We start from the raw sequence: 15,160 nt of genomic DNA on the forward strand, positions 1-15,160 counted from the left end.
ACAATAAGTGTCACTGTCACAAGTAGGCTTGTATGTTTGTCAGATTACATGACTTTGAATATTCGATATATAAGTAAAGAAATAGTTCGATATATGTTTGTGAAATTCGGTTTCATTCGTGTTCTTCATTCATGTCTCGGTGCAGGCTGTAAGATCGAAAGCCATGTCACAATTATGCTCATGTAACATTCAATACTTAGTTGATACTGTTTTGGCAAATCTCCGCCTTTTCTGTAAAGGATGGTTATGGTGTCGCGATTATCAGAGCCAGCTCAACCCATAACACAAGGGGATATGCCAAACGGATTGGACAGAAATCATTCACCTTCAACTAACAACCGGTCTCATCGGGCCGACACAAGAACCTCTTCCAATCATGTTTCCAGCCACAGCAGACATAGTTCGCAAAGGTAATTTGAGCATGTGTAATTATGGATTTGTATGTGTATAAATGTGTGCACAACTGGTTACACTCCTGATTTCGCCTGCTATTTTTTTTGTGGTGCTATTGTATTTTTTGCCATAAGTGTGTGAACATTTCCCAATTATCAGGAATGAATTACAATGGTATCCTGCCCAGTCAAGATCCTCTCAGAGACCATCATCATCTTCTAGTAATTCATCCAGGTGATTATAATTGCTCTTGATTACACTTGATTTTACACAATAGCTCATTGTTTTCGGTTTACGAATGATGTGTAATTATCACGAGGTCGAGTACAGTTTCCGTAGTATAGTTTCCGTTTTGTCACTCTCTTGCTCAGTTTATGTTTCGGATACTCATTTGAATGATGTTGAAATTACAGTTCGTGTTATGTATTTTGGTGATTAAGAATCAAGTGCGCTGGGATTCAGTTACGGATTGCTCACCACATATTTTTTGTTGTACTATGCTTAGTACTTGCGGATATGTTATAGATTTTTTGTGCTGCATTTACTGCTGTCACACTAGTACCATTCGAAATCACCTCCTTACATCGATTTGTCCATTGCTTTACAGATTGCGATAGGCCTACTAGCACTTTCACGGGTGTTTGAATGTAGCACCTCCCTGTTGTGTAACTGGTGTGTTTACGGACTTGCAAACTTTTGTATTCCCTCTCCAGTCTGAATTGACGCCAAATCTATTTACAGTTGGAGGTAATAAAACTCCCTTATGAGATCGTATCAAGCATATGCCTGCTTACTGTGTAGGCCTGTCAAAGTTTTTACGAGTTGAAATCATTTCCTGATTCTACAATGCTAGTGCACAGAAGCTATGTGAAGGAATTAAGAATTAGCGGTATGAATCTTTTGGTGATATTCGATGAATAGGGATAATGCTTGACTGGTCCAAAGTGTGTAAACTCGAATACGGTACTTATTCTTCCCCATATTGTGATGTACAGCTGCTGTATATCTGTATATCTTCCACTTTGTCAATTTCGGATTAGTATTGTTATTGTTACGAATTTTTCGGCAGCTAGTTTAATGAGACGCTAATCATGGACATTCTCCTTGACGCCTTTTTCATGTCATTTGCATCGTTATAATATTTTTTTCTAAAATTCTCATGGTCACCATACCTCTTGCGACGGTGCCATCAAAATGATGCATTGATGCCATTTCGGCAAAGTTTATTTTTTGTTGCCACGCTAGATATTTTACTGGTTTCACTGTGACGTCGTGCGCAATACCATCTCATAACATGTGATATGCAGGTCGCGACCTCGGACCAGTGTTGAAGAGGACCAGTATGTCGAAGATTGCCGCCTCGCGATATTATTGCAGAATGAAGAATTTATCCGCGAATTGAAAAGAAACGACGAGTTTTTGAAGGAACTGGAAAAAGGTAGGCCTACCCCAAGACTAGCATGTATTTCTGAATGGCCGGGAGTTGAATATGGCGAGGGCTGAAGTCCCTGCAACCCAGTGTTAAATTACGAGAGCACGGCAGACGGTATCGGACCAATATCTGTCTCCGGATGGAGTAGTAATATAGATAAGCCTACCAGCCAACTCTGGTCAATATGTTCAATAACACCATCACTCTCGCAATTGTGCCAAGTGAGAGGGTTTCCGATAATGTAATGAAATGAGTATTCCAGGCGTAAGCAGTGGTGGTCAAAGTAGTCACCGTCGCTACTCAGTAGAAGTAACACCGGAATTTCTACTCAAGTAGAAGTAGGAGTGGTGGTTCACAAGTAAGTAAGTAGGTATTCTACGCTTATTTTTGCCTACAAAACTGTCAAGTAGAAGTAGTCTAAAATCATAACTACTTAGAAAAGTAGCGTGAGTAGGCAAAATCTACTTCAAAAAGTAGAAGTACTTCGTTACTGACCACCTCTGGGCGTAAGCAGAAATCATAATCACTTGAGCAAGTAGTTCAAGTAGGGAAAATCCTGAAAAGTAGAAGTACTTCGTAAATGACCTCCTCTGCTTGTGAGGACCGTAGGAGTTAGCTGCACGGTGAAAATGTATGAAAGATGTGTTTCGTGAACTGCAATTACTCCTGTTAGACTGTAAAGTCAGGGCAACTAAACCGCTTTTAACAAGATCCTGTTACAAAACTTCAAAACTTGCTCAGGTCCATTGGAAACCATAGATCCCGCAGACGCTATGACGCTAAGCCATAAACAAAGTGGGTGACATATAGTTGGTCTGGAGGTGAACGGAAATAATAAAACACTGCTCTTTGTTTTTGCAAAGCAACGATGTTGGATTTGGTTTTGGTAAACACCAAGTAAATCCTGAGACAGACAAGGTCCGGATTCAATACAGAAAAGTTTCATATTCCGACCCCAGCCTGCCATTTGGGTAACCCAGCTGGAGTGCTATTGTAAATGAATATGGATTATATGGGACATATTTTATATTACTGGCACTAAGTACCAATATAAGTTGCAATATGCCACGTTGTGAGTATAGGATCAAAATTCTGACATCGAACAGTGCCAACAAGGCTGAGTATTGTGAGTAACCAGATATGGCCAAGCGATATCTGGTTTGATGTTATCTTTCTGAATGTACGGGGGAAATAGGAGTAATCATAACATCAACATACAGATAACAACTTTGTTTCAACTCAACATGACAGAAAGGAAGCTGTGACTAAAGTGTTTTGTAGAAAGATGAGCGCCTGCATGCAAGAGTTATTTTACAAACGTTTGCTGTGCGTAAACAGTGGAAACAATCGAATTCCTGTGATAATGGAGTGCTTCCGATCTTGCCCCATCTCTGCGAGATCTGAAATTTTACCTCGCCGTAGTACCGGCTTCAACTGCATTTGCTAGTATCATATTTATGTTCCAGATCGTCCCAACACTTCCGAAACTGCAACGAGTAATGGTGATAAGGTGAGTCGAATAGTGAAGCTAGAATGGAAGTTTGACAATCAAACATTTTCGATACCAGTTATTTTTATTTGTTTTGCGGACATGTTTCCTCTCCGATGTACAGAGATTGATCGAATGAAATTTCTCAACTTTGAGAATTCCTTCGCCAGACGAATCTGCGACTCGCGTAACTAACCCATAGCGCTTGAGATTCTCGAAAGGGAGCATACCAAGCTCCCTTGTAAAGCACTGTTGCAGTGTTCAGAATCAGCCGAGGCCCCGTCAAACTTGTTCAAATTGTGGTAGAATCTTTTTTTGTTGGTATTGTTTTATCCAACCCGAACACACCAGAAACGGAACAGATTTACAATGTTCAAATCCAAGTCTGGAAATGGCTAAAATTTGTTCAGAATCCATGCTCGGAGACACACGCCAAAATTTTGTAATTAGAAGTTACCCACAGTCTGTGTTGCAACTCCCTGATGTAATTAACACAACAACCTTACTTGATCTTGTGTAAGCCGTTTTTAAATTGTGACAATGGTTTTCAAAATTTGACCTCGAGTCGAAAGCACTATTTTGCCTAGCATGATACATAAATTATTTAAGACGCTAAAAGGTAATTGTATCACTGAACGATGATTTGACGTTGACATTACTTACGGTGATGGCAAACGCTGTGAAAATCTCTGCTGCAAGTCTGCTACCGGAATCTCATATGCGTGTGGCCCGCTCGAATTGTGTTGGATTGGCATCGATAATGTTTATACGGCTTCGCATAGAGGATGGTCTATTGATTTTTTACAAGGGAATAGGATGTCATACTTACATTGAGGTTCAACTTGGTGCTTCAAGGCAATTAAATGTTGTTATTCATTTCAATTACATCAAAAGGTGTAGTCTGTAGTGACTAAAGCCTATACCAGTGGCTGGGGACGTACGGCCCGCAGATAGGTGCCGAAGTTTCCGTTACTGGTCCGATAAAAGTTCCTATATATAAGTGAAGTGAGAGTTCCGATTTATGGTGGTAAAGATCAATGACAAAATATAAAATTCATTAGGTAATTTCTTATCCGGACATGCATTATTGGTTACACTTTGCTGACACTATGGTGCATGAGGTGTGCCAAATTTTTAATGTTAAACATTTGTGTTTTTTGAAAGCGATACGCGAAAAAAATTTCATTTTGAAATCGGTCTTCAGAATGAAAAGAAAAAGGTTGCAGAACCCCGACCTGCATTACCACAATCCCACTGTTTTCTAATATATGATCAGTGGTAGAATAATCTAATGCAGTTGTTCAAAATACACGTATATCACGGTTCACGTCTTTGTTGTCAATATTTATTATTGTTGCCACAGAATATTTCTCTTGCTCTGTCCAGAAAAACTTAACCACGCCACATAATATGAAAGTATCGAACATGTCCTAGAAGTTCTCATTGACCTTTCCAGTTTCCATTTCAGGATATTGTCCCAACACCCGATCCGGATGCCAAATACCCCCACGGGGTGCGCGAAGGCTCTGCAACGCCGAGAGAAGTGGACGAATCGGGTACCTGTCGACGGCTTTATGTGCCAGAATTTGAGTTTGATCTGTTGTTTGCTGTTACAGAAAAGGATGATAAAGCGTTCAAAGAGAATTTGAAACACATGGGAAAATGTACGTAAATTTGTATTTACGATTGGGTGAAATAGCTCCTGTTCCACGGTAACTGGATGTATTTTTTGAAAGTTGCGCGTTTTTACAGTGACATTTTCAGATGCACGCTGCAATTTCGAATGTATTCACCTTCGATCGGCTATTAAAAGTATGCCATGTCTCGACGAAATCCACTTTTTCAAACTACTAGCTTCCTTTTCAGACATTTCCTTTTATATTTCCGTTTGAAGTTTTGGAAATCGCTACTTCTACTTGTGATTGTGTTGAAATTCATGGTGTTACTTCTACTTTAGCACTGGCTACTTTGACCACCTCTGTTGAAACTATAATTCTCGTTGACATTTATTACAATGAGTGACAAGCGTCTCTCGCTACTTGACACGTCACAATTATAAGCTTGACTTGTATGAGAGTACTCAAATTGCTGTGCCCAGCACTGATCAGTAATGCATCTGCTCGAGCTTAGGGTTGTAATGACTTGAGTCATGACTTGTCTCGAGTCCGACTTGAGTCGCGATTATTTGATGACTCGACTTGACTCAAGTCATTTTTTCAAATCTGTAAAATGACCCGACTCGAGTCGCTTGTCACTTTGTGTATTGACTCGTTGTACCAAGTCATATGACTCGAGACTAGGACGGCCAAGACAGACATGTCATTGTAACTTCAAAGAATAGTGAAGTCGCCACATCATTGGTATGTCGTGTATCGGCCCTGATACTTGGGAAATAGCGCCATAAACTGTTAACACCGAGGAAAATTACGATATTATGCAAGCGAGCCGTTCTATATCACTGGAGCAGAGTTGAAAAAAGTGGGTTGAACTGGATTGCACTGAAAACTGCACAGTGAACACAATGACTTGGACTCGGACCCGAGTCAAAACACTATGACTCGGACTCGACCCTCTACTAGCTGACTTAGACTCGGACTTGACTCGATGGTGAATTAAAAATGACTCGACTTGACTTGAGTCAAGACTAAAAAAGGGAGATTGACATGTGACTTGGTTACTACCCTGTTCGAGAGGCATCAGGGACTATTACTAAGCACTCCTGATTATGAAGAGCTTCTTAGAGGTACAGAACTTCAATATACAATTGAATAGTATATTCATATTGAAATGAACCCGAATATTTTTGGCTGACACTCGTCAGGGATAATCGTCAGCAACTAGTAGAGAATTGCAAAGAACATTGTATATCAACAATCGTATCACAAAATATGACATCACCAGCATGAAATTTCGAATGAGAGAGCGTTCAATGTACTATTTTTAGGTGATACACGATTATGCAAAACAATCTATCCATGAATTGCGTTTTCAGCCGCCCGAAAGAAATTCAACGAAGTCGCCAAGAAGTTTTCGGTGCGGCGAAAATCGAATTACAAATCCATGAAAAACGTCGATCCCGTTTTTGCAAACTGTGAGACGAATCATATTGACCCGACCGGGATAGAATACGAGTAAACGTAACTGTGATTGTTGCAGGTGACGACGAATTTTTGCGTAAAAATTCAGTTTCACCGACCTTCGATTTGAACGAATGATTCAAGCCGGCCCAAACGGCGACAGGAGCCGGCACTGGGACCGCCCCGGAAGCCAACGTGTTGCAACGTTTCAGGTGGTATCGCGCTTACGCCGTTTTCTGTACATCCAGGGACAATGTTCCGTCTAGCACTTTCGCGCCATGAATTTTTGATCCATCGTGCAATCGGCCGAATGCGATTGGCTTTTGAGTGATTTTCTGATGTTTTAAAAGCGTTTGTAGTCAGGGATTTGGTCAAGCAAAATCCAAAGTTATAGTCCCGAAATCAAGCAAAATCCAAAGTTATAGTCCCGAAATCTGCTGGAAAGAATTGATGTCGCGCCGTTATCTGAAGTGCGAATGTGTTTTGCCATCATTCGTCGTTACAGGAACTTTACGTCTATGTACGCTGGCAAAATTGTGCGGTCAGATTGTCCTGTGTGAGCCCTCCGTCCATTTTTGTGTAGGCCGTATTGCGTGCGGTACTCGGTGAAATCTTGGTTCAATCAAGTACACTTGGACCATCATGGTACTTACTGTCTTGATCTATTCGCGACATTCGCTCTGCTTGATTTTTTTTCATATTAGTATTTTTGTATTGTATTGCGTGTATCTAACTAAGTGGTCGAGCCACCCATGCTGCTCGTGTACAGTTTCCGGTGACTCTAGTATATACCTTCATATATGTTTTTCGATATCTTTTTTTTCCTACTTTATCTTCATTTGCCATCCTTTCACCATGATTGACCTGTACTCAATGTTTATTCATCTTGTTCCCTGGACGCAGCGAAATCGTCGATAGCGGCTTCCCCGTATGTAGCAGCAAGTGTAGCCACTAGGAAATGTGGACGTGACGCAATAACATTGTGATCTATTTGTGACCCGAACCTCTGCAATCTCTCGTTCCCGGCTTGCCCCTACGTAATGCCTATCAGCTTTCCGTAATCAGATGGTTGGTTAAGCTAAGCGTTTCGTTGAGTTTACGGCAGCTATGCCGTTTAAATTTTCATCGCATGAATGCTCATTTCGCGTTCGCGATAACTGAATATCTGGCTGCTCGAGTTTCCCTCAGGATAGTAACCCGTGAGATTTGAGGATATGCCGAGGTCTCGCGCACTATCGCCACTGCCACAAGCACACCTTCGCAGTCGTCATTGTGTCACGACTAGCAATATCTACATGTTTGACAACCTTTTCTCTATTGATGGCTGGTATCCTGGTCCAAAACGTGTTTTACTTTAGCTTAATCCGTTCCTTGACGGTGACATCTCCGTCTCCAACCGTGAGGTCGTGTGATGCAAACCTTGGTTTGCTCAAGTGATCTCGGTCGCGTCTGAGCTGTAGGATCCGGAATACTGGACGTTAGCTTTCAAGCCGCGATAAGTCCGGTATCCGACGTTTGGCTACGTTCGGTAGTATCTTATCGCAAGTTCATGATTCGGCACTTCCATTGATAATTTCGCATTAAACCTGAGTTCGTCTTATCGATGGGATCGGATGCGAAAATAGTACGCGTCCGCCACCGGTATAACGCTTTTCGATAATGATCAAGATTATGTTCTGTGATGTGTTGCGTACTTGACTAGCAGCCATATTTTGGGCGATATAGCATTATAAACATTACTTGAATGAGATTTATGTGGTAAGGGTAAAATACGCGTTTCAGGTGCATAAGATATTCCATAATCATCGTGATTACCTCTCTGTAATGTGTTGTTATGTAGGCTACTTTTCCTGTGCGATGCGTATTTCTATGTCGAGCGCTTGTTTGATCTGTTGTAAATACATCCGACGCGAGATGGTGCAGGATATGTGAATTGGCCCGGTTACATTCGTCAGCAGAGCAGACCCTCTCCGATACTTTGAATCGCCGGCATCCCGACCCGTTGGTGGAACCGTTACCTCGGTATTATAGAGTGGTGGTAATGAGCAATGTTAAGTCACTAGTTGCCCGACATTTGAGCATGCCAAGAAAATGGAAACCGGCATTTGCACATGCGATAAGTGAGCATTGAGCAACCAAAACCTCAGCCTAACTTACAGGCTCTAGCGTCGCATACAGATGCTAGCAGTTGGCACGTACCTTTGACATATTTGATATTGCTGACTGTGGATTGGTGTATTTCTTGTGTAGGCTGTGTAAGGGAGATCTTGCTCTACGTTCGTAAGGGATGGTGATTTGGATCAGTTCTCACTGAGCCCAGGTGATGCATGCACCCAAGTGCTGCTATGGTGCTAAATTTACAGTTTTTGGAGCATGTATTTATACCAACCATGATATGCGCAATGAGACGCTTAGGAAGGGCGTAATTGGGTATGTGTGATGTTCAATTGTTCACGGACAGGACGTATTTAAGCTTGAAACCAATGCGAACCGGTATGTGAGCTCATAATCAGTTCGGTTTATTAGCAATTTTTATCAGTTCAATACACCACGAAAAATTGCGATACAATGATAAGATAGGAAGGTGTCGAAACGACCTGACTAGTCTTTGGAATCAGACACCGACGTTAGCCTGGCCAGTCGTAATGAACTACCTGGACGCAAAATACCTTTGTTAAACTGTCCATAACATCTTAACTTTTCACAACGACCTATTGTACGCACCGAAATCGTGAGTGGCAATGTTATGAATAGTTGCTGGGATAGCATATTGTCGCACAGAGCACAAAAATTTTTCACATTCACGAATAAATACCTACATTCACGAATAAATACCTAATTAATAGTAGCAGTATCACATATTAATATTAAATATTTACCCTTTCTCAGCCCATGTGATCAGATTCACCGATAGAGTTGATGGAGGGAGTGCTTTCGAAAATTAATGCAAGTTATAAATGATAATGCATCTTCGGCTGGGCCAATTGTTATTAGTCACTCTGTTGAATGCTGTTATTTCTTGACCCGCCCATCGGGATTTTCGATTATATCGGTAGTGGAAATGTATTGAAATCCCCCGAAAGTACCATAAACAAATTTCTTTCGTGAGGAGCACGCGATTCCGATTCCGGCTTAGATTGAGAAGGGCGCTCCTATACTAAAATCGAAAAATGAAGTCTTGGCACGAAGCGCGAAGAAATTTCAAGGTTAATCAAAATCTCTAAAAAATTCGGGAGTGAATTCGTAATGTCGACGGCGGCCAACACATACAAATCGAATTAGGTGTCGGCGGTCGCACAAGTTCTCTTCTACGGCCGCAGGCTGCCCACCCATGGCCTAGGCGACAGAGGAGGCATGCACACTGAATGAAAAGTACTGATATGGGACCCAGGGTTGTAATGACTCGAGTCACGATTTTCTGATGACTCGACTTGACTCGAGTCATTTTCTCAAAATGCGGAAATGACTCGACTCGAGTCAATCTGTGTATTGACTCGACTTGGACTCGAGTCATTGCGCATGACTCGAACCAAGTCATATGACTCGAGAATCGGACGGCCAAGACCGACATTTTACTGTCATTTCGAAGAATAGTAAAGTGACCACACTACTGGAATTTCGTCTATTGTTACAGTTAGGCCTACTTGAAAATGCGACCAGGAACTGCTAAAAGTGATGAAAATTAGTATTATAAATGCGAACCATTCGATATCACCAAACAGAGTTATAAAAAGTGGGTTTACAAGACTTTAACTGGAAACTGAGGAGTCAACACAATGACTTGGACTCGGACTCGAGTCATAATACCATGACTCGGACTCGACCCTCTGCTCGATGACTTGGATTCGGACTTGACTCGGTGGTGAATTGAAAATGACTCGACTTGACCCGAGTCAAAACAATAAAAGTGAGATTGACTTGTGACTCGGAGCCTTTTGACTTGGTTACAACCCTGATGGGACCCCATGGTCAATGTTGCGGGTGCACAGTGTACGATCTATCGATAACGAGAAAGGAGTTAACGTGCACTGGACTATATGAAGAAATTGCAATTATCGTCCCAGGTATCGTCGTTTTTTTTCATTTCATTCGTTATGCCCCCCTTCATAGAAATAGGACGTTGTATATTTCTGACATTGATGTTTTTGCGGCATAGGCTATACACCGACTCATAATATACAACACACACGGTCTGTGTCAGAGTTGGATCAATTACAATATTTCAGTTCAATTATGATTACAATTACTCAATGCTAAAAATATCGAATTACAATTACTGTTAAACATGTAATTAATTACAATTAATGTTAAACATGTAATTGATTCGGTAGAGAGGTGTTCTTTGACAACCGTAGCGACGTGATTAGCAACAATCTCAAGCTATTCAGTATACATGTTTCATTCATGATACGTAGAATACCCTTTAATTAAACAAAATCGAGCGTATTTGAACTATTCCTAATCATGAGTACTGAAAACTACAAACACAGAAAAATGTTTCAAGCGACTGTTAACAACCAAAAGTTTGAGCGACTAAAAGCGAATAGGCTACGGGACAGTCGATGAAATGTAATCAAACGATTAGGCTACTCAGAGCTGAGTCAGGATAATGAAATGTAATTGGTAAGGCGTCAGCAATAAGGATGATGCCGATAAGATGTGTAAAATTAAAATAAATGCAAAAGGAAAGAACCTGCTGATAACTACGAATTACAACATTTTGGTTCGCATTTACATTTTCACTTGCTCGGAAACTGTTAGATTGCATTCGATCAACATCAGTCAGAGTGCGAAATTTTCTGGCCCCAGTAAATTTTGGCCAAGATTGGAGGTAAGGTTGGGATAACATCTCAACAAAGTCGTGATCAAGTTTAATGAAGACTTGATTGGAAACTTGAATTCATTTTTGCAATTGTTGCAGCAAGCCTCGGTACTGGTCAGAGATTTAAAAATAAAACTCTGACAGTGGTGTAGGAAATGGTTCAGCACAGGTTTCAGAAGAGTTTATTTGCTGTTCATTCATTTTTGATATAATAAGATTTAGTTTAGCGCACTGGTTCTCTAACTTTTTTAGACACGCTCCCCTTTATGACAGTTGAATATTTCGTGCCCCCATTATCGTCATATCACACAATGAAACCATAATGTTAGCAATCCTTACAGATAGTTTGATGGCATGGAAGGTTATGGCTGTTGATGAGAGAATTCTTCAATATGAAATTCGGACTATACGCTGAGCAATAACTATGAAATGGAGGTGAATCGTGCCAAATGCGGAAAAATTTCAGTTTACCGGAGCTTCGCGCCCCCTTCAGATGCTTTCACGCCGCCCAAGGGGGACACGCCCCAAGATTGAGAACCACTGTTTTAGCCTATATTGTAATTCACAAAGTTTTCTGTTGATACTGAAGTATGGGAAACAGTTTAGCATAGCTGAATTATCTAGTTATAACGCGGCACGCATAGGACACCGATGTAAATAGGCTAATAATTGTAGGTGGCGACTGTGTATTAAGGCCTTACGGCCTTGCGGCCCCTCGTCGTCATCCTGCTCCGTACCGGATCTTCACTGGTTTGACGTATAAATGATTGATTATTTGATTATGATTTTCTGTTGTGATTGTCAGGTTTCCATAAAAATGTAATTGAAATTGTAATGAAGCAAAATTTTTATCAAATTACAATTATAATTACACAAAATAGAAATGCTTCAATTACAATTACAATTACATGAAAAAATGTAATTTATTACATTCAGCTCGATTACAAATTACAATTGATCCAACTCTGGTCTGTGTACAACTGTAGGCTACATACTAGTACTACATATGCCATATGCATACCATGAGTTCATCATATGCCGGACAATAAATGACTACGGAAGTGCAGATATAGCCTTGTGATGCTTTCTAGGTCTTGCACCCCACCTGCGTGCTATCCCGCCAAAATCCCGGTAATGCTGAGCTCCAAGCGGGGAAGTCGTGGATACCAGTGTTACTAATCAAGCCTTTGGTCTGACCCGGCCGGGGATCGAACCCCCGACCTACCGGACGCTCCGCCATTACCCTACCTTGTCACATAGATAGTAGGGATGGTGTGAACGTGGGGTTCACGTTCGCGTTCTGTGTGTGAACCTCTGAAATTCAGAGGTTCATGTTCACAAACGAACCTTGGTAGGTTCTGGACTGTGAACCTTTTTCATAGATTACCATTTTTCACGTCATTATAACATCTTTCGTTGAAATTCTTTGCATTTAAACTTCGCACCATTCCATTCTATGCATGACGCTGGCAGCATAAAAAATGAACATCACCAAACGGGCATGCATCCGCCAATCTCAAATATTTTACTTGCTTTGTTACAAAAGTTTGCTCGAAATATCCAGCTTTCCGTTTGTGAGTATTTAGTGACTCTCTGCTATGAGTTTGACCCGCAATCACACAACATCAAGAGCGAAATACAGTAGCCTACATGTGGCATGAATAGGTAATTGGCGAATGATGCTTATTCAACCAATCAATGAAATTGATATCGTTGTCCAATGTAAAAATCTACCAGGCGTATCGGGTTAATCTTGATTTGATGTGTTTATTGTATCATAAAAAAAATCCGTTCGATTGGGGTGTTGGCTACTGCGCTCAATATCAAGCAATATCAAGCAATAGCAATACTATAATACAGCAATACATTGTACGGTCTGGCCTAGACCGTTTAGGCGTATATTTCCTCGCAAGTCCTCGGCGAAATTGTTGGCAAAGTGACGAAAGATTGATTTCATGGGACTATTATATCATTTTATTGCCCCAGTTGATACATTTGGCGTCGTTTAAAACGTCAGTATGTACTTCAGCATTGTGGCATTATGTGGTCAATATTATAGGCCATCACTTCAATGAAATGTAGGGCTGGAATCCGCAATATGACGTCACGTGACGTCATGAGGTTCACGTTCGCGTTCACACAGAACCTTTCAAAAAGGTTCGCGTTCACACGAACCTGAACCTTTCAGAGGTTCACACCATCCCTAATAGATAGGCTACTTAAATTTAATATGTTATGCATTCAGGATATTCCAAGCAGGTCAATTAGAAGGTAAGGTAGCATATTTTATAAGCAATTTCTACAAAATGAATACTAGTCGGTAGTCACCCTCAAGATTACCGTATCACGACATATCTGATCCTATTTTTCTAGAAAAAGTGTTAAAATAAGAGAAGGGCCGTAACAGCACTTCGTCAGCTCCCCAAAACGTTGGTCTTCGGCCCCCCATAGGGTGATAAACCGAACTTCTGGGGACGTCGCCCCCAGACCCCCCCTCAGACTATATACGCTGTTTACCGCTACTTATCATCCACATTGGGCGTCCCTTTAGTGCAGTGGTTCCCAACCTTTTGTCTTCATTCCCCACTTCAGATTTATTCCGAGCCTTCATTCCCCACCAGGACCGTAACAGCACTTTGTCAGCCCCGCCAAAAATAACGTTGGTCTTGGGCCCCCAGAACCCCCTCAGCCCCGCCGAGCCTGTACGCTTTTTCCCTGCAACATAATCAGCTACATTGGGTCTACTGCTTAGTGCGGGGCCATATTTCGACTAAAGGCGCGAAGCGCGAAAAATTTATATAATTCGTGTTTGAATCGGCCAATATGACCGGGAATTGCATATATTTTGCTATCAATTTTTTATCCACTCTCTGCTCACGTAATCAGATTTGCTGGTAGAGTTGAGTGAGGTACGTGTTGGAAAAGGTCCCCTAAATAAGAACTGAACATCTTCGGGTGGACCCGTTGGTATATTGACTTCGTTACATTGTGCTATTTCGTGACCTCCTATATCTGCTATGTCAAAAGATATGGAAATCGCCAAAGATAAAAGGCACACACGATTTCAAATTGGTATTGCTTTACTGGCAAATAATTTTTCCCTGCGAGATGGCATCTATCCTGTGGGGTTCAGATCGCCAGGACAGGAACATTAAGCGCCAGCCATTTAGCCAATTGAACATATACGTATATTGTATATATATCAAAGTTTTGGGTCACCAGAAGCGGATTCCTTCTCGGCCAAGGTTTTCCCGCTGCTGATCGTTCTGGCACACTTTTCGGAGTTGCATGTTACATGGCCTATAACTTCATATGCCTTGGTGCGTCGTGAGTAGTAGTATAGATCGGTCGCGATTCGCCATGGGGTTCTTATGGGTGCGGCGGCGATTCGCCTCGAAACTCGTGTTGGCACGGTGACCCTTTTGACCCCCCCTATCTCTCGCACGGTGCCATTGTGTCTTATGGACCCTCTCACACGGTAACCCTTTTCGGTATAGGGATCTCTCACACGGTGCCTCGAAAACTCGTGTTGGCACGGTAACCCTTTTCGGTATAGGGATCTCTCACACGGTGCCTCGAAAACTCGTGATGGTGAGTCGTACTTTCAGGTATAGGCATCTCTCACACGGTGACTCTTCTAGGTATAGCCATCTCTCTCACGGTGCCTCGAAAACTCGTGTTGGCGGGTCGTACTTTTGGGTATGGGCATCTCTCGCACGGTGTTGAATATGTCTCAGGTATGGTAAATAGTCACGTGATTGGTCCTTACTACATGTGTATACCCCAAATTATTATATATGACCGATTCGATTTGATCCCAACGTTTACGGTGAGTGCGACTTCAACACATCGTTATTTTTATGGACGCGGCGATGATTCGTACTTTCGGGTATAGGCTGCGGGCGGAATGTCGTACTTTCAACAAAAAGGGTGTGAAATAGTTTGCT

The 15,160-nt window shown here is 41.6% G+C and overlaps 2 protein-coding genes across 4 annotated transcripts in view; one reads left to right on the top strand and one right to left on the bottom strand.

Annotated features, from left to right (window-relative positions):
* LOC145439206 (ran-binding protein 9-like) overlaps positions 1-15,160 on the top strand; it is a 333,125-nt gene that overhangs the window by 187,164 nt on the left and 130,801 nt on the right. The window contains exons 9-16 of one of the 3 annotated variants that reach the window (XM_080316700.1): positions 240-410; positions 553-627; positions 1,701-1,831; positions 3,292-3,335; positions 4,783-4,870; positions 4,931-4,978; positions 6,307-6,405; positions 6,471-8,311. The exons of 1 other annotated variant lie outside the window; for it this stretch is intronic. In XM_080316700.1, coding sequence (XP_080172826.1) covers positions 240-410; positions 553-627; positions 1,701-1,831; positions 3,292-3,335; positions 4,783-4,870; positions 4,931-4,978; positions 6,307-6,405; positions 6,471-6,529 — 715 coding nt within the window. In that variant the 3' untranslated portion in view covers positions 6,530-8,311. Of the gene's footprint in view, positions 1-239; positions 411-552; positions 628-1,700; positions 1,832-3,291; positions 3,336-4,782; positions 4,871-4,930; positions 4,979-6,306; positions 6,406-6,470; positions 8,312-15,160 lie in introns of those variants that run through there. One more of the 3 variants, XM_080316702.1, reaches the window with a different exon arrangement.
* LOC145439204 (serine/threonine-protein kinase BRSK2-like) overlaps positions 1-15,160 on the bottom strand; it is a 98,690-nt gene that overhangs the window by 31,098 nt on the left and 52,432 nt on the right. The window lies entirely within an intron of this gene.

Source organism: Botryllus schlosseri, chromosome 5 (genome assembly GCF_051294905.1).
Source record: "Botryllus schlosseri isolate E-star chromosome 5, Bs_hap1, whole genome shotgun sequence".
NCBI lineage: Eukaryota > Metazoa > Chordata > Ascidiacea > Stolidobranchia > Styelidae > Botryllus > Botryllus schlosseri.